Consider the following 19,796-nt stretch of genomic DNA (forward strand, 5'->3'; position numbering starts at 1 on the left):
CAAAGATCGCTTTCTTGAGTGAAGGTAACTAGTTTAGACCCCATCATTTTGTATGTATAGTTGGGATTATGTTTTCCAATGTGCATTACTTTGCATTTATCAACAGTGAACTTAATTTACCATTTTGTTGCTCAGTCACCCACTTTTGTCAGATCCCTTTGTAACTCTTTGAAGTCTGCTTTGGACTTAACTACCTTGAGTAGTTTCGTATCATCTGAAAACTTCACCACCTCACTGTTTACTCCATTTTCCAAATCATTTCTCAATATGTTGAACCACCCTGGTCCTCACAGATCTTTGGGGGACCCCGCTATTTACCTCTCTCCACTGTGAAAACTGACCATTTATTCCTACCCTTTGTTTCCTGTCTTTTAACAAGTTATTGATCTATGAAAGGACCTTCCCTCTTATCCATGACTGCCCACTTTGCTTAACAGCCTTTGATGAGGGACCTTATCAAAGGCTTTCTGAAAGTCCAGGTACACTATGTCCACTGGATCACCCTTCTCCACATCTTTCTAGTCCCCCACAAAAGAATTCTAATAGATTGGTGACTCATGATTTCCCTTTACAAAAACTGTGTTGACTCTTCCAAAGTATTTTGTTCATTTATGTGTACGATAATTTTCATCTTTACTATAGCTTCAACCAATTTGCCTGGTACGGAAGTCAGACTTACTGGCCTGTAATTGCCACAATCGCCTCTAGAGGCTTTTTAAAAAAATCGTTATTACATTAGCTATCTGCCCTCATTTAATACAGAGGCTGATTTAAGCAGGAAGTTATATACCACAATTATTAGTTCTGAAATTTCATATCTGAGTTCCTTCAGAACTTCTGGGTGAATACCATCTGGTCCTGGTGACTTATTACTGTTTATCAATTTGTTCCAAAATCTGCTCTATTGATACCTCAATCTGGGACAGTTCCTCAGATGTGTCACCAGAAAGAATGGCTCACATGTGAGAATCTCTCTCACATCCTCTGCAGTGAAGACCCATGCAAAGAATTAATTTAGCTGCTCTGTAATGGCCTTGTCTTCCTAGAGTGTTCCTTTAGCACCTTGATCATCCAGTGACACTACTGATTGTTTGGTAGGCTTCCTGCTTATGATATACTTCAAAAAAATTGCTGTTAGCTTTTGTCTCTTAATAATTGCTCTTCACATTCATTTTTGGTCTGCCTAATTACACTTTACACTGGACTTGCCAGAGTTTATATTCCTTTCTATTTTCCTCCGTATGATTTGACTTCCAATCTGTAAAAGCTGTCTTTTTGTCTCTAAATACCTATTTTACTCTGTTGTTTAGCCATGGTTGCTTTTTTATTTTTCTTCCCATTTCTTCCTTTTTGTAGTTAAATGCTACTGTGGTGGGCTTCTTTGTTATTCTCCCTTTTCCTCCCCACCACAGGATGTTAAATTAATCACATTATGGTTGCTATTACCAAATGGTTCAGTTACAGTCACCTCTTGGACCAGATCCTGCGCACCACTTAGGACTAAATCAAAAATTGCCTCTCCGTTTGTGGGTTCCAGGACTAGCTGCTTCAAGAAGCAGTCATTAATGGTATCTAGAAATTTTATCTCTGCATCCCATCCTGAGGTGACATGTTCCCAGTCAATACAGGGTTAGTTGAAATCCCCCATTATTAATGGGTTTTCTGTTTTTATAACCTTTCTAATCACCCTGGGCATTTCACAATCACTGTCACCATCCTAGTCACGTGGTCGGTAGTATATTCCTACTGCTATACTCATATTATTCAAGCATGGAATATCTATCCAAGTTAAGCATGTGTGTAAGTGTTTGCAGGATTGAGGTCAAAATTAATCATAAAACCTACAATCTAACTACAGTTTTATGCTAACTTAGTTAAAAGACCAAAAGAGCTCTGTGTAGCTCAAAAGCTTGTCTCTCTCACCAACAGAAGTTGGCCCACTAAAAGATATTACCTCGCCTACTTGGTCTCTCTAATAAACCATACAATAAACCAGCTTTAAGAACCCCAAAATTGTCCAATCTGAACAATACTCAGCTTACTCTGGATATCAGTCACCTGCAAGAAATGAGTTCAAGTTTCTAAAAGTTTATATTCTGGTGTAAATTGCACTGTCAAAACAAAGGTATATGCAGAACAAATTATGAAAAAGTACCTGTATATGGGCAGAGTTTGAACATGCAAAATTAACTCTTTACATGACCAATACTTGTTCCACTCACTGTCACTGTGATGTAATAATTTAGACACCAAGTTGCTTGTTTGCTACTGATTGTACTCTGATAATACTCTGCACATTTAAAAAAATGTTGGTAAGAAATTACAACATTCCTCTGCAAATGTACATTAATTTATATCTCACTAGGAACACTTTATTCTTGAAGATCAAGATACATCATAACTCACAAACCACTATGATAAGTAATTACAGAAGTGGCAGACAAGACAGTATAAAAGCAATGACTTCCTAATCTTAGTATAGAATCTGATGTTACTGTTCATGTGCATATGCATTCTGAAAAATATATAGTGTGTGGGATAATATATTGGGATAATATTCTTCCACAACTGTGTATTATGGGCTGAATTACAGGAAGTATAATGGGCAAGTGCAGCAGCTCAACACATCTGGAGACATGAATATACAAAATAACTGATTCAAACAAAAATTATTTTGGTGGCCTCAGGTTAGTACCCATTTGCACAGAACTTCTATAAGTTCCAGCACAAGGCCCAGAATGGAATAGAGATAGGTGGAAATCTGCATCTCTCTTGCATGCTAATTCAAAGTATGCTTTGTTCAAGCTACTACTCTTTCCTTCATAAGCACTAAATTAACAAATATTTGTATTGAATAGTTATAAGCAGCTCAGGCTTCTTACAATGCAGCCACTGAATGACACCATTTCACTATCCAGTGTGAAAGCCAAGAAATCCACAATTTGGTGCCTTTATATTCTTTTCACTGTGTCAAAGGTTTCCCTGAAGAAAACTGCAACTATGTTTGTGAAACAAAATAGAGTTCTGCCCTAAGTGCATACGAGACAGCATTTGCCCAATGGTACTCACATTTATTTACTTTTCACACATCATTCTATTCTTTACAGCAGTGGTTCTCAACTAGGGGTCCGGGGCCCACTAGAGGGCCACAAGCAGGTTTCAGGTGGTCCGCCAAAATACAGAGAGGAGGGCTGGGTTAGACTTGCTGGAGCCCAGAGCAAAAAGCCGAAGCCCAAGCCCCACCCAGGGCTGAAAACCGAAGCCAGAGCAACTTAGGGTATGTCTACACTGCCCATGTTACAGCGCGGTTGCAGCAGCATTGTGATGTGGGCAGTGTAGACATGCTTTATCACTGCGGGAGAGCTCTCCCAGTGATTAAAAAGAACCACCCCGAATGAGGGGTGGTAGCTTTATGGCTGGGAGGTGCTGTTTATACTGGTGCTTTTCAGTGCTAAAACTTTTGTCGTTCGGGGGGGGGGGTCTTTTCTCACACCCCTGAAGGACTAAAGTTTTAGCACTGAAAGTGGCAGTGTAGACACAGCCTTAGCTTCAGGAGGCCCCCTGTGGTGTGGGGCCCTGGGCAATTGCCCTGCTTGCTACCACCTAACACCGGCCTTGGCTTTTAATCTACTGGATATGTAGAAAAAACGTTGTGGAACAGATGGGCTGTGGAATTTTTTTTTAGCATGTTAAGGGGCCTCAGAAAGAAAAAGGTCGAGAACCCCTGCTTGACAGGCCAGTTCACAGATCTCCTGGCAGACATTTTTGCGAAGCAGAGTTGCAAGCCAACGTCTGTATTTTGGAAACTATGCTTCTCTAGCAAACAGTTTCATTTTATTTTCATTCCATTTACTTTTGCAAACTATCTGTACCGTATTTCTCTTTGCCTTCCCAACATATAAAAATCCACAATGAGCCAAGAAAGGCAGATTTCCAGACACTTTAGGCATGCTAAAGAATGTATCCTTATCTTCTTATTTGGAAACAAGTTATACCACGTCTCTTCATATCTGCTACAGTGTTGCAGTTGCTAAAACCAGACGTGGTTAGGGATTAGTTTACTCTCAGTAACGGCTACATTTCATTCGCTTTGGAGGAAAAACAAAATCACAAACCCCATGGGCTGTTAAAGGTACAAAACGCTTGTCAGCGTTTAACTTTAACTAAGAGTCACAAGAAAGGAGCTTCAAATCTGCCCCGTGCATTCGTCTTTGCACACGTACACCCTCGCGAGCAAAGGCTGGCATGCCCCGAAAGCACGAAGTTCCCATCACAAGAGCTTTCCCCACCACACCCAATTGTCCCTCATCCTCCGAGGAGCGCGTCCCCCTCGGGCGCAGGGCAGTGGGGCGGGAGTCAAGGGCGCTGCTTTGGGACACCGGGGGGGGGGGTTACTTTCAGCAGGGTCACTGCGAAGTTCACGCGCGCAGAGCCCTCCCCGGGCCCGGTGCCCAACGCGCCCCCCTCCCCCAGCTCACACCCACCGGACTCGACCCTTGGGGCGCCCCGGCTCCGGCTCCGCCCCCCGCACAGGGGCGCCCGGGCCCCGCACTCACCATTGTGATTGACCCAGGTCGGCTTCAGGAGCTTCATTGTCCCCCGGCCCGGGGCCCCCGCCGGCCCGTGCCCCCGGGACCCCCGGGCGGGCTCCGGGCTGCTCCGAGAGGCGGCGGCTCGGCTCGGCTCAGCAGCCGCCGCCAGCAGCCATGGGCTCGCCCCGCTCCCGCTCTCCGCGCTGCCCGGCCCCTGCCCCGGCCGGAGCCGCCTCAGCGCCGCGCCATCCCCCGGCCACGGCCCCGGCCCTGCCCCAGCCACCTCCTCCGGGCCGCATCCCCCGCTCGGCTCCCAGCGGCTCCCCGGCAACGCCGGAAGTCTGCACCGGGCAACCGCCTAACCGGCCCGGCGGGAAACAGCCGCCCCGAGCCCGGCTGTCCCCGCCCGCAGAGGGCGGGAGAAACCAGCGGCCCCCGGCCGCCGCTGCTCCCGCGTGGGGCCAGGGGTCGGTCTGCGGGAGCTCGGCCCAGTGCCCCGCCGAGCAGAGATAGGGCGGGTCCGGGTTGAGGGACCCCCTCCCCCAGCAGAGATGGGGCGGGTCTGGCTTGAGTCACCCCCCGGCAGAGATGAGGGAAGGGCTGCGTTGAGTTGAACACACACAGACCCAGAGATGGGGGAAGATCTGGGTTCAGTGACATCCCTCTCCCCCTGCAGAGATGGGAAAAGGTGTCGATTGACTGACACACACATCCCCAGGCAGAGATGAGGGAAGATCTGGGTTGCATGACCCACCCCTAGGCAGAGATGGGGTGTGCGGAGGTCTGGGTTGAGCGACTCCCCCGGTAGAGTTGGGGGAGGATCTGGGTTGAGTGACCATTGCATTGTGGGGATTGTTAGTGACAACCTGTAAGTGAAACTGACTAATCTATTTTCACTGCCTACGTTGAGAGAAATGCAAAAAGTAAACCAACAACATGAACAGGAAAATAACATTTAGATACTAAACGGGAAATAACTTTCAATAACCTGGACTCCAGTTCTGCAAACGCTACACTCCTTCAGTTCACTGGGACCACAGGTGTGCAAGTGTTTGTAGGATCAGGGCAATAGGTGAGGTATATGTTGTATTTTTAATTATGTAAAACAGTGTCCCTTTATGGGTCTCTAACTAGGTAATTTAACAGCACTAGGTAAATATCCCTGTAATGGGACATTCAGTACCCAATGTGAAACTTTATGCTACCACATACATCATTATGTAACTGTATCCAGAACATAATAAACTTGCCAGTACAAACTCTATGTCTAGACACAAGATATATTTTATTACCTTTGTAGTTGATGCTCATATAATTTACTTTCCTACAATGTCATTTTCTCTACAGTTATTTCATAAACAAAAATATTTGTTAGATGAATAACTACGCTTTGCATTTACTGTTCTTTTTACATAAGCTAGGGCAATTCTACTTCCTTTAGGGAAACTTTGTGATTGTCTATAAATTTTTCATAGTTCTAAGCATCAAAAAATCATAGAAATCGGAGATTAAAACACCCAGTAGATCATCTAGTCTACCCTCCTCTGCTTGCCTCTCTCTTCCCCTACAAATAATGTACAATGCTGTGAAGTTGGAAGAGTCAGGTTGTTTACTTTTTCATGAGTGGCCTAAGTAGCATATTAATCACACTCACTTTTAACTCTTTTATAGCATATTCCCATTAATGTGTTACCCTGTTTTTGTATGATAAAAACTTTGGAATCGTGCAAAAATGTACATCATGTGATAAGATTCTAGATTTATCTCCCTTAAAGTCCTGCATGAATAGGTATGTATGCTGTATTTATTGGTAACTGTCCAGTACTAGGTACTGGTATTGGAATTCAGGGGTGAAATTGAAGTCCCCATTGAAGTCAGTGGTAAAACTTCCATTGATTTACACGAAGCCATGATTTAACTCCAGGAATAGGATTGGTCAGACACATACCAGATTAGTGGTTCAGGGGTTCTCAAACTTCATTGCACCTTCATCACCTCCTTTCTGACAACAAAAATTACTACATGATCCCAGGAGGGGGGACCCAAGCCTGAGACCAGCCAAGCCCCACACCACAGGGAGTGGGGGCCCAAAGCCCAAGGGCTTCAGCCCCAGGCAGGGGGCCTGTAACCTGTGCCCTGATTCCCTGGGCTGAAGTCCTTAGGCTTCGGCTTCAGCCCTGGGAGGTGGGGCTTGGGCTTTGGCCCAGCAAGTCTAAGCCAGTCCTGGTGACCCCATTAAAATGGGATTTTGACCCACTTCGGGGTCCCAAGCCACAGTTGGAGAACCATGCGCTGACTAGTTTAGTGTGTGATCTCTCACATTGGCCAGTACCAGATGCTTCATCAAAAGGAGCCAGGAACCATTTAGCAGATAACGAAATTACCTGACTATAGGTGAAATGTTCCCCTAACCACCAGTTATTGGCTGGTGTATGCTCCAAAGCGTGTGCATGTGTAATTGATACTGCCTTCTTAACATATTATTTTTCTTTCCACAAATTTTACATGGACACACAATTCCATTGGCATTTCAAAGTATTTATATTAACATTATAATATCCAAAGGACAACAGTTCAAACACAGTCACTTACAGAAGGAATGTCAATTATTTCAGCCATAGCAAATACATTAACCTAGAATACTCAACTATGGTCAACATTTGCCCTCACCTTGAATAGCTGATTTTTGTTTAATAACATAGGAGTCACAGAGACACAATTTAAACTTATGCTCCAAATTCTGTATTTTCAGTTATCTCCATTTCAGCTAAAGAATCCTGCACAATGAGTTTCCATGAAGTATTTTGAATTCTTCCTTTTTATATTTAAAAAGGAGATGGCATTAAAGCTGAGAGCATTGTGTGGAGGAGGAAGGGAAGTGGAATTTGAATACTTATACATCATCATCCAAATGGTAGGAATGAAGTGGGGGTGTTGGAAGGTAATATGTCCAGCTACAGGATTAAAGAATTTGTGTGTCAGCCAAATCAAAGGGAATGGAGGATTATATATAGCACCCCAGCATTCAATTCTCTAAACACAGATGCATGTAAGTGATTATGTATACACTTAAATGCTTGCTGGGTCAGGCCCTATATTTGGTAACCAGTAGCTCAAATTTGATCCCTTCACTGGCTTACTTCCAGAAAGCCAGTTTGAAAACTGCTAACTAATTTCAGAAAGACCTTCAATGAAGGACTTGAATTGTTTGAATATTTTGGAAGACCAGTTGAAGGAAAACGTTCTTTTTATTTTGATATTTAGGATAAATTAGTGGCCCTATCGACATTACTGTCAAAACTCCCATTTACTTGAAAGGGGTCAGGATTTCATCTTCGGGAGTCTAATCTAAGCATCTTTCATAGTCAGCTATTTAATTAAGAGTTTTTCCATGCAAATGTATTAATCCTCTTGATTTTTTTTTAACTCATTCCACCTCCCTCAATCTTTCTGCACTTTTCAGATTGTCATCTGATTCCCCACCCACACCCCCTCCTTGGACTACAAGGGTAAGACAGGCTATATCCTACTCTCAGATGGGGCAGCTACAGGCTTCAGGAGTTGTAGGGTGTTGTAGCAACCAGGCAAGGTACTAACAAACTTCAACAGGACTTTATTTTTAAAGTGGAAACCTCTTTACCAAGCTGCTGCTGCACCCTTGGTAGCTCTCTCTCAGCCTCCTCAACTCCTCCCCCCACCCCGGCCCCGCTTCCTGTTTCCTGTCTTTTCAGACTCCCAACAGTCATTGCTCCCAGTTCTAATAATTACAAGTAGCATCTAAACACCGCATTCCCTCCTCTCTTAAAAAACTCTCCCAATTAAAATAAACATTGTTATTCTAACCACAGGAACAAATATGAAACAAGACACTATACTGTTGGCAGAAATATTACACTGAAAGCACTGTAGATACTACATAACATAGTCTCTAGTCCAGACAGGTGGTCGTCTGGGTCTGACAGGCCGTCTCTCAAGCTCCGGTTCCAGTGCAATGTCTTGTTGTGTTGATACTATAGTGAAGTCATCCAATGCAGACTGGGGGTTGGCATAATCTCCTCTTGGTGCATAGACAGATGCAAGATAAGAAGCATTCCATACCCGCCCATCAGAAAGTCGACAGGTGTAAGGTCCCTTCTTCTCTATGATTTTAAGAGGAGCTGTGAATTTATGGTCCCCTTTGCGTAAAATTCCAGGTTTTCATATTCTAACGAAAGAACCACACTCAAAACTTTGGTTCCTTAGCACCCTGCCGCTTGTCTGTGAAAGCCTTATACTTTGCTTGGTTCTGTTCAACTGTTTTTCTCACATCATCCTGGGTTGGGGCATCAGGTCATGCCTTTAACAATCCAGCAATTTTCAGTTTAGTATTCAACTGTTTCCCATGCAGTAACTCTGTGGGTGATCTTTGCGTTGTGGCATGTCGTGTAGCCCGGTATTCTTGCAAGAAATCAGTAGTGAAGGTTATCCACAATCACCCTTCCAGTTTATCCGTTTGCAAACTCCCTTTCAAACTTCTGTTAAACTGTTCGATTTCCCTATTGGCTTGAGGGTAATATAGGGATGATCTTCTGTGTAAAATGTTCCTCTCTGCTAGAAAGGTTTCAAACTCCAGGGGGTAAATTGACTAACATTACCTGAAACCAGTTCTTTGGGGTTACCCTCCCTGCTAAAGACTGAAGAGAGGAACTTAATTACTGTAGCAGAAGAGATTTACGATGTAAACAGGCCTGATGTAAACAGGCCATTTACTGAAATAGTCTATTAAAGTGATGGCATAACGGCAGACACCTGGAGCAGTATCAAAGGGTCCTACAATGTCAGTCACCACTTTTTCCCATGCAGATTCAGAAAAAGGAACAGGCTGCAATGGAAGGGTACAGGTCACTGCAATCTTATGCATTTGGCAAGTGACACAGGATTTTATGGGTTTCAGAGTAACAGCCGCGTTAGTCTGTCTTTGCAAAAAGAAAAGGAGTACTTGTGGCACCTTAGAGACTAACCAATTTATTTGAGCATGAGCTTTCATGAGTTACAGCTCACTTCATCGGATGCATACCGTGGAAACTGCAATAGACAATATATACACACAGAGACCATGAAACAATACCCCCTCCCACCCCACTGTCCTGCTGGTGATAGCTTATCTAAAGTGATCATCAAGTTGGGCCATTTCCAGCACAAATCCAGGTTTTCTCACCCTCCGCCCCCCCCCACCACACACAAACTCACTCTCCTGCTGGTAATAGCCCATCCAAAGTGACCACTCTCTTCACAATGTGTATGATAATCAAGGTGGGTCATTTCCAGCACAAATCCAGGTTCTCTCACTCCCTCACCCCCCTCCAAAAACCACACACACAAACTCCCAGTGCTTCAGTTTGAGAGTCCATCCCTGGCCACCAAAACAGATCCCATAGTCGTTGTTTGGTTCTGACAATTCCTTGATGAGTATTGTGTGCCAGGTGTATGGGTTTTGACTGTAATTCTTCTGGCACAAGTAGCCGGTGTGTACCTCATAGCACACAGCCATCAAGCAAAGAAAGTTCATCCCGAACTCTAAAATAAGGCAGCAAAACTGGGTCAAAGTTTTTAGGGTTACTGGGCCATCTTTTTGTCAGAAATTCCCGTAGTTTTTGTTGAATTGGACACGCTGAACAAGCAGCTTGAAATTGTTCTTTTGTAACTGCAGTAAGAGTGCTTGTAATAAGCGCAACTACTACATCCTCATCCTCCGGTGGACCATGCTGGTGAAGGCAAAGGCAGGCAAGAAAGGCTATCAGTGACCACATTTTGGTTTCCAGGCTTATATTCCATTTCATAATTGAAAGAGAGTAGTCTTGAAGACCATTTAGCAATACGATATCCTGCTCTTCCCAGTCCTTTTGTGGTGAGCAACGTCGTCAAAGGGCTGTGGTCTGTGCCCAACTTGAACATGCAGCCCCACAGGTAAGTTCACCATTTTTCAGTAGCCCAGACACAAACAAGTGCTTCTTTTTTGACTGTAGAATATTTCTCTCAGCATTACTTAGTGTCCTTGAAGCAAATGCAACAGTCCTTTCTTTGTTGTCCTCATGAAGTTGTGTGAGGACAGCCCCAAGTCCATAATCAGAAGCATCAGTAGTTACAATTGTGGGCAATGCAGGACTGAATAGTGCAAGTACTGGACTATGTACAATGAAGTCTTTCACCATTTCAAAACTAGCTTGTGCATCCATTGTCCACACTAAGGTTGAACTTCTCCGTAGTAATTCTCATAATGGTTCAATGACAGAAGCATAATTGGGAATGAATTTTGCATACCAGGAGGTAAGATCCAAGAAGGAACGTAAGGTTTGCAAATCTGTTGGAGGAGGAGCATTTGAAATTGCCAGGATATGAGCCAGATTTTAGTCCAGCCTGTGAAATTGTATGCCCCAGAAAGGAGAGTTAAGTTTGTCTAAATTTGCATTTGGACCTATTGAGCTTGAGGCCTGTTTTGCTGATGCAGTTTAGTACAGACTGCAGGTTATTGTCATGCTCCTCAGAAGTATTTCCAAACACGATAATATCATCCAGATAGCACTGAACTCCATGTTGATTCTTCAGAATCAATGACATCATTTTTTGGAAGGCACTTGGGGCAGATGTGAGACCGTATGGAACACGTTTAAAATGAAATAGTCCCTCATATGTAGTAAATGCTGTGAGGTCTCTGCTATCTTCATGCAACATAACCAAGTAGTATGCGCTCTGCAAATCAAGAGTAGAAAACATTTTTGCTCCACGGAGTTCTGCAAATACTTCTTCTATGTGAGGAAGAGGATGGCTGTCAATCACAATAGCTTTATTTGGGTCCCTTAAGTCCACTCAAAGGTGAATGCCTCCATCCTTCTTCTTCGTCACTACTATAAGTGAAACCCATTCTGAGGACTTAATCTCTTCAATAATGTCCTCTTGAACAAGTTTTCTAAGTTCCTCTGAAACAGCTTCCCTGACTGAAAATGGTAAGCGCCGTAACTTCTGTCGTACAGACATCACATTATTCCACATTTTAACTTTATGCAGAAACCCATAAGCACAACCGAGTTTCTCCTCAACCTGGTGTTGGGTCCCAGCTGAAACTGGTGCGTGTTTACTGCAAGAGTGCTTTGATGTGGAAGATCAATTCATCCATTATCTACCCTGAGATTTAAAGCAGCCAATAAATCTCTGCCAAGGAAAGGAGTGCCTTTGTGGACAATGTAGAACTCTGCAGTTACACAGCAATCGCCAAAAGTAACTATTGCTGGCAGGCAGCCGTGTACTGGAATATGGTTTTTCAAATAGCACACAAAGTGAAGTTTGGGTTCAGTAAGAGGCACATCTTTAAAGTAATGCAAATAGATGGAATCAGATAGTATAGATACTGCTGAGCTAGTGTGCAACATTAACTGAATAGAGTGTGATTTGCCTGAGACTATGGCGGAAACGTTGATAGTGCACTTCATTTGTTCTGGAATAAGTGCAGTAGTGATTTTGTCCACGCTCAGCACAGTAACATCTGGTATTGTAACTGCATGCACCTGTTGATTGAATTGGCTGCTACGACATTTTACTTTAGCAAAATGCCCAATCTTTTTGCAATGATTGCACTGAGCTACTTTGGCCGGACATCCTGTGTAGCTTGCAAGGTGTTGTGGGGATCCACAGTGAAAGCATGCTTTTACTGTATTTTGAATTTGCTGATTCGGTGGCTTTTCATTAGTTTTCCTCTTGTAATCATTTGTCTGCAGCGATAGTGAACTTTTCTGCAAAAGAGTCAGAGCCTGGACTGTTCCTCCTGTATCCATGCTCATTATTTGGCTTCAGCTGTAGCTGACTCAATCTGAGTAGCAATGGTTATTGCTTTTTCTAGTGTAAGTTGTGGTTCTAGAAGTAAGCATTCTCTTACATGAAGCACGGTTGTTTTCTCAATGAGCTGGTCTCTAATCATCTCATCTGCCATATTCCCAAAGTCACAAGTTATAATCAGACTCCTCAGGGAAGCAATATACTGCATTATAGTCTCCCGTTTTCTGCTCACGCTGGCAAAGTCTGTAGCAATTAGCTATTACATTCACTTTTGGCACAAAAAAGTTCTTTAATGTAGTGAGTGCAGTCTCATATTTATCATCTGCAAGGGGAAAAGTGTAAAATATATGCGGCCCTTCTGTTCCAAGGCAGTGGATTAGCAGAGCATGCTTTCTTACTTCAGAAATCTCTGTAGCACCGATTGCAAGCAGATAAATCTCAAACATATGGATCCAGGCAATAAAAGCAATTGGAGGCTCATGTGGGCTTTGCAGAAAGGGTGCAAGTGGGTTCAGAGGCAGGAGAGCCATCCTCATCGCCAAACTGTTCTAGCAACCAGGCAAGGTACTAACAAACTTCAACAGAACTTTATTTTTAAAGTTGAAACCTCTTTTCCAAGCTGCTGCTACACCCTCGGTAGCTCTCACTCAGCCTCCTCAACTCCCCCCTTCCCCATTTCCTATCCTTTCAGACTCCCAACAACCAGCGCTCCCAGTTCTAATAATTACAAGCAGCATCTAAACACCACATAGGGAGCCAAGTATTTGGTGATTACTCCAGCGGGACTGGGTTGAAGAGGCTTTCTGGACTCCCAGGCTGCAAGGGCTGGCCAGGCTCTAGGGTTCACGTGTTTGGGATGAAGGGCTGCAGGCGGGTCAGGGACCAGTCACCGGAGGAGTTGAGAGGATTCTCGGCTGGCAGGAGCCAGGGGTTCCGCATGAGACTCGCGCGTCGTTTCTCCTGGAGCGCCCCCGTCACTCCCATGTGAGTGGCAGCCCTGCGGTCAATGCAAAGCGCCTCTTTCCCCTGCCTAAAGCCTCTCGCCCGCCTCCGGCACTGAGCGAGTCCGGCGCGAGCGTCCCTGGCGTCCCACGCCGCTCCGCGCGCGGGGCCGGATTCCTCGCGAGGCGGAACCAGGGGCGGCGGGGAGCAGGTTTGCAGCCGGCCGCAATTGCGGGCGCACCACACCGGCGGGGACCTGAGAGGAGGCGCTGCTGCTGCTGCTGAGGCGTCCCGCAAAAGCCATGCTAGCGGCAGCCCGCGGGGCGGTGCGCCTGCTCCCCGGAGTCCGGGGCGGAGCGGGGAGCTCCCTGCTCAGGTAGGGCCAGGGATAGCCTGGCCTGGGGCTCGCCGGTCGGTCCCCCGCCCCCAGCCGGCGCGTGTGGCCCCTGGGACCCCACCTCCTGCCGGGCCCGTGGCAGGGCCCTTCCGCTGCACGCGCTGTCCTCGCGCGAGGAACGTCGGGCGCGTGCGCCCCCCCCCCCATCCCCGTGATACGTGGTGCCGGCCGCTCCCCGCACGCGGTTCCCCCCTTGGGCGGAGTGGCCACGCCCATGGGGAATGCAAAGGCGTAGTAGCCACTTGGCCCCTGCGTGGCATGCTCTGATCCAGCAGCCCGTGCCCTGCCCTGTTCTGGGGTCCTTTGCCATAGGTGCCTTCCACCAGCGTGGCCCTTGTTGAAATTTCCTGGTCTTTCACGTGTTGCGCCATCTTGATCTGCCTGGCTACCCTCACTGCCAATTGTGGGTGCTGCCCTCCTGGAAGCAGCAGGTCCCAGCATGTGATACATGTTCCTTGGCATCGGGATGGAGTTTTGCAAAAAAGTTGGATTGAGATGGAGTATTACATGCAAGCGTTGTGGTACCAGCAGGCTTAGTCCGGGCTCTAGCAAAAGGGCATGGACAAGTTGGTGGCTCAGACTTTGACAGATTGTATTTCTTCTGTAGCAGACTTCATAGACCCTGAGAAACTGTATCACCCTGTTCCTAAAAGTGAAGCTGCAAATGCTCCCTAGTCCACAGAATCAGTTATTTTTACTTTTCAAATACATGGTCATTTGAATTTGAGACATAATTAATTTGTGGAGTTTTTTTTAAAGTGATTTTTCCCCCTTGCGGATTCAAACTTTCAAACAGTGCAAAATTTGGACTGTTATTGGGCTGAAAAGGTTCATATTTGTTACAGTTGAATTAGTGCCAGGCACCACTACTCGCTCAAACAGTTGAGGATGGACTGAAGATTATTCATTATAATATCAGGGGGTAGCTGTGTTAGTCTGTATCCACAAAAACAACGAGGAGTCCCGTGGCACCTTAAAGACTAACAGATCTATTTGGGCATAAGCTTTTGTGGATAAAAAACCCACTTCTTTTACCCACGAAAGCTTATGCCCCAAATAAATCTGTTATTCATTATAATGTATTTATGCAAATGAAATCATTAATAAAAGGCAGTCTACAAAAGCTATATATTAACATAATTGAATTTGATTCTTCTCATGCTTTGTATTCCTTTTTTCTTTAGTTCTCAGCTGTCCTGGACCATTCATTTTCGGGGAAACCACTGGCAGACTTCTATGCTGGCATTTCAGGCGTCCCTCCCCATGAGGTAAAATACAATTTATATTGTATTTCATAGAATAGTTTTCAGATGTTCAAATCCTCTTTACAGGAAGTTAGGAAAAATTTAAATTATTCAAATGAATAGGCGCACATATATATTTCTACATTATGAGGCATAGATATAAAATCAGGTAGAACTATTAGACTCTAGCGTAGTGTTTAATTCCCATATATGTAGCTGGTGTTCTGAATAAAATTTTAGTGTTAATGGTTAGTTGTATTTACTCATAATTCCTCAGTTATGAAGGCATGTAACGTAAGGGTGTAAATGTTTGGAGATATTCTGGTTTAAACAACTTCCTAGTTTTTCCTTTTGAACAGTAGTTGAAGTGTAGCACTAGCTGCACTAAAAATACTTGAATGTACTTTTTCTACATTTATAGATGTATAGTATCAGTTTGCATGCCACCCTTTTCTTAATACAGCTTGGTTAAAATGACTCCATAGTTAGTAACTAAAATACTGTACGACTTCTGTTTCAAGCCAACATCCAAATATAAAACCTGTCTGCCTGTACTGTATTGTGTATGTAGTATAAGGAAGCAGCCTGGCTTGGTGGACTGAATGCCAACCAGGAACACCAGAGTTTTAAACCTGACTGCCATTGACTTATTCTGTAGCATTATGCAAGTCACTGATCCACTTGCCTTGGTTTCCCTATCTGTAAAATGGGCATAATACTTCAGAGTGTTGAATTAAAAGTAATAATTAATATATTGATGCTTTGGGGAAAGTATGATCCAGTACAGACCCCGGATTTGGCTTGTATTATTAGAAAGAAATATGTGTCTCAGCCTGCTTAGTTTGTGCTAATTGAAGCAGGCCTGTTAGTTTGCAAGATCTGTGTTAATTGTAGAAAAACATCCAGAGACAAAGAGTCTGTTCTAAAAGTAATAAGATAACATGTTACAAATGTTTTTTTGAACTTAGGAACAAAATTTGTTGTTTGTTTACTTTTACATTCCTATTTTGCTTGTTTTTTTTTTTAGTGTATAACAGGTGGCATGGATAGATTAATTGGAGTCTGTCATGCCCCAATGATGTGAGAATAGTTATGTTAAAGAATGCATAGGTAATAAAATGTAGGAGGTATGTTAAGTAAAATAAAGTATGATTGCGGATGTATGTTTGAATGAGTAATAAAAGATTGAAGTGCCAGCCTAATAAATAACACTACATCTAGAGGAAAAACCAATAGGCCAAAGAATGAGAATGCATTGGGTAAGATAACTGGATTACCCTGAGGGCAAGCCAGAATCCACCCCGCAACTGCCCCAAGGATAGGGGGGCCAAAGGCCAAGATAACAACAAGCCATCATTGCTGTGCCATCTGTGTGATTGACTGTAATTTCAAACGTGAGAACAGTGATTGATTATCACTTCAAACATAAAAATAGAGCATGACAAAGCAAACCCTATAGATTTGAATGAGGATGAATCCCTATAAAGATAGACTCTAAAAACTGGGAACTTTGAGTCTGGTTCTGCAATCACCCTTCAGGAGCATCGGATGCGCTTCTGACAAGACTCGGCTCCACATGTCCTGGCCACTTGGCTAGTGACTTGGCACGAGCAACTTTAAGGTTGGTAACTATAACAACCACCTTGCAGAACTTGTGTGAGTGAATAGCATGTTATAGCTGTAACTGATTAATTCTTTCTGTATTCACAGTAAACACAGCATATTGCCTTATCCCCTAAATAAGATCCTGCTGGTTTTCATTTTCTAAGTATAACAGAAGTGCTGTAAGGACTCATTAGTTAATGTTTGTAAAGTGCTAAGTATTCTTCTGTGTACAGATTGATATAAGAAAATGTACTATATTACAGTTTATATTGATTTGCTGCAAGAATGCTTCTCAAATTCCCAGTATGTATAGATAAATATTCCCTATTAGACACACCGTTTTATGCTAGGATGGGTTTACTATAGAAACAAAAAGTATTATTACATGGGTATACACAGATACAAAATTTTTAAATTAATTTCCTCCGCTAGAGCAGAACCGCGGAAGAAAAAGAAGGCAGATCCAAGGAGAGAACAAGCACAAAAGGACCGTATGAAGAAAAAGATAAAAAAGCTGGAAAAAGCTGCCCTGGAAATGATTCCCATTGAGGATTTTGTAACACCATTCAAGTTTTTGGATGCTTCAAGGTATGGAGAACTGCTAGCTTTTACTTTGGGGTTGATTATGAACTGAAGAAGCGCAAATAACAGTGAAATACCCTCTACCTACTAATACTACCCTGTTGCCCATAAGCTGCCTTGTGCTAGATACAAGGGAGTCAGTTTTGAGATAAATAGTTAAAGGATCAAGAAATTTGTGACTTCTGCAACTCCAGAATTTTTTTTCTTGAGTTGTTTCTCCTACAAATTGCTTTTGAAACAGTGTTTTGTGTTTGTAATGAAAAATTGTAATTCTGGGTGTGGGATACAGAGTTTTTTAAAAAATCTTTTGATAAATCAGATGGGATCAGTCTAAGACTTTATCTCCAATTCCAAGTGCTGAGATGGACTTTGCAGGAGTTTCTGGAGGGCTCAACAATCTATCATGAGAGGAGGGGCAGCAGATCCTTCTCTCTGATTTTGGAATGTTCTGCTTCGCACATGCGAAAACATATCAATGTAATTTGTTTGGTGTGACTTTTGTTCCCATTTTAGATTCATTCGTATCCCTGTTCTGGCACCTGGTAAGGGGAGTGTTGTTTACTGGTTGGAACAAGAATTTTAGAATTATAAGTCCTAGGTTCTACTCCCTACCTACTCTGCCACTGACTTTTGGCAATGTACTAGTTGTGGCTGTGTCGGTCCCAAGATATGAGAGACGAGGTACGTGAGGAAATATCTTTTATTGGTCCAACTTCTGGTGGTGAGACACAAGCTTTTGAAAAAAGAAAAGAAGTACTTGTGGCACTAACCAATTTATTTGAGCATGAGCTTTCGTGAGCTACAGCTTGAGATGCCCAGAACTGTTCTTCAGGTCTGGGAAAGGAATTCCCCGTGTCACAGCAAAATGCAAAGTGTTTAATAGCCCATTGCCCTGCTTGTTACCCCTAACAAAGGCCCTGGCTTCTTTATGCAGAAAGCTCCTTATTGTGCCACAGGTGGGCCATGGAGTTTTTATAGCATGTTGGGTGGGCCTCAGAAAGAAAAAGGGTGAGAACCCCTCTTGTAAGGGACCATTCAAGATAGAGTGGCCGATTAACACCTCTGCAGTCAGAGAACAAAAATATGGGGTTAGTGTAGCAGGCAGCCTGCAGGCCCAGTGCGTGCTAAAAAAAATTCAAAATTTGCCACTCTGGTCTGAAAGGGGGCAGAGCTGGCTGAGGGGGAGACACCATCTGGCAGCCTGCTGGAGCACTCCTGCTAGCAGGGGGCTGGTGAGTGCCACAGGGGGGCAGGGTGAAGGAGAGTGGGTCTCTGGGCAGGTTTGTGGGGTGAGAAGGCACTCTGGGCAGTGAGGGGGCACTTTGAACTAGGAATTTGTGGGGATGCTGCAGCAAGTTTTAGGCTGCTCAGCCCCGCGTTGTGGCATGTGGGTGCCACCTGCCCACTTCTGGCCCCGCTCTGTGGAGGGGTCTCGGGGCGCTGGGCATAGGGGACTTTGGGGGGGGAGGGGCACTGTGGTTCTCAACCTGCATTGGCCTACAGTGATAAATAGGTTGAGAACCACTGGGTTAGTGGGTTACAGATTATTGTAATGAGCCATAAATCCATTATTTGTAGTGTCTAGCAGAGTAATAAATTTAAGCTCCCATACATTATGCGCTAACTACTTATGCTAAACAATCTGTTTCACCTTGCATTTTTCTGTGCCCTGGGAGTTCCTTTCCCAGATCTGAAGAAAAGCTCTATGTGGCTCAAAAGCTTGTATTACCTCACCCACCTGGTCTCTCTAATTACCTTGGGCAAGTCTTTAAGCTCCTGTTCTCTTACCTTTAAAAAAGATAATTACCTCAGGTGTATTGAGGAATGTTTGTAAAGGAATCTTGCAAAATTGCCACAAAACGCATCAGCTTGGGTACAAAATCTTCTCCCCCACTCTCCCTGTGGTGGCAATAGAGAGAACATGAATGATCTTTTACTTGTTTGTTTAGAAACAAACAGATGAATGGGCAAGTGGAATTTGCTGTTAGATAGTGCAGTAGTGTCCTCCCATGAAAGACCCTACATAAAGGCAATCCAGAGTATTGTGTGTTTGGGCCAACTTGCCTCTTTGTATCTCACTGTAGTTTTTGTTAGATGCTTGCTCTTTGGGATGTCAGCAGCTTCTGTGTTAAAATGTTCTTTCACGTTTGCCAGAGTGCGAGATATCTCCCCGCTGTCCTTTGAGGAGAGTGAAAGGCGAGCCCTGCTCTTGAAGAAGTGGGCCCTGTACAAGCAGAAAGAGCATGAGGCAGAGATGGAAACACTGAAGTCTCTTATGGCAGCTCAGCAGGAGGCACTAGAGGAATTGCGTCTCGAATCAGAAGAACTTTACCAAGCAGCAATAAGACGAGACGATGACCTGTTTCCCTTTGAGAAGGAGGGGCCTACTTACACACCACAGGTTCCTGGCTATGAGGCTCCTGAAGGGAAGTGCATCGACGTTACCAAAGTGTACACTCAGTGAGATCAGAAGATTGTGCCACGCAGCTGCATTAAAGGGCATGAGAGGAGGACACAATGGGATGCGACTAGACTATTTCTTTCGCTTTTTCAAACATCCCTATGCAGGTGGCTGTCAAAAGAAAATAAAAACACCACCTGTCCTTGTTCCCTTTCTTTTTATAACTGGCCATCTTGACAATAAAACCAAAATACTTTAGAACCCCGTTTATCCAACCCTCCCTT

At 44.1% G+C, this 19,796-nt stretch overlaps 2 protein-coding genes across 2 annotated transcripts in view; one reads left to right on the plus strand and one right to left on the minus strand.

The window, feature by feature from the left end:
• Positions 1–4,954, minus strand: part of HIRA (histone cell cycle regulator) — a 57,512-nt gene extending 52,558 nt beyond the window's left edge. The window contains exon 1 of the mRNA XM_048821487.2: positions 4,557–4,954. Coding sequence (XP_048677444.1) covers positions 4,557–4,593 — 37 coding nt within the window. The 5' untranslated portion in view covers positions 4,594–4,954. The remainder of the gene's footprint in view (positions 1–4,556) is intronic.
• An 8,547-nt stretch (positions 4,955–13,501) lies between these two features.
• MRPL40 (mitochondrial ribosomal protein L40) lies at positions 13,502–19,720 on the plus strand. Its single transcript, XM_048821052.2, has 4 exons — positions 13,502–13,659; positions 14,865–14,948; positions 16,962–17,117; positions 19,266–19,720. The coding sequence occupies exons 1-4, from the start codon at positions 13,586–13,588 to the stop codon at positions 19,573–19,575; spliced, it is 624 nt and encodes a 207-aa protein (XP_048677009.1). The 5' UTR covers positions 13,502–13,585; the 3' UTR covers positions 19,576–19,720.
• Positions 19,721–19,796: the final 76 nt, after the last annotated feature.

This window comes from Caretta caretta, chromosome 15 (genome assembly GCF_965140235.1).
Source record: "Caretta caretta isolate rCarCar2 chromosome 15, rCarCar1.hap1, whole genome shotgun sequence".
NCBI lineage: Eukaryota > Metazoa > Chordata > Testudines > Cheloniidae > Caretta > Caretta caretta.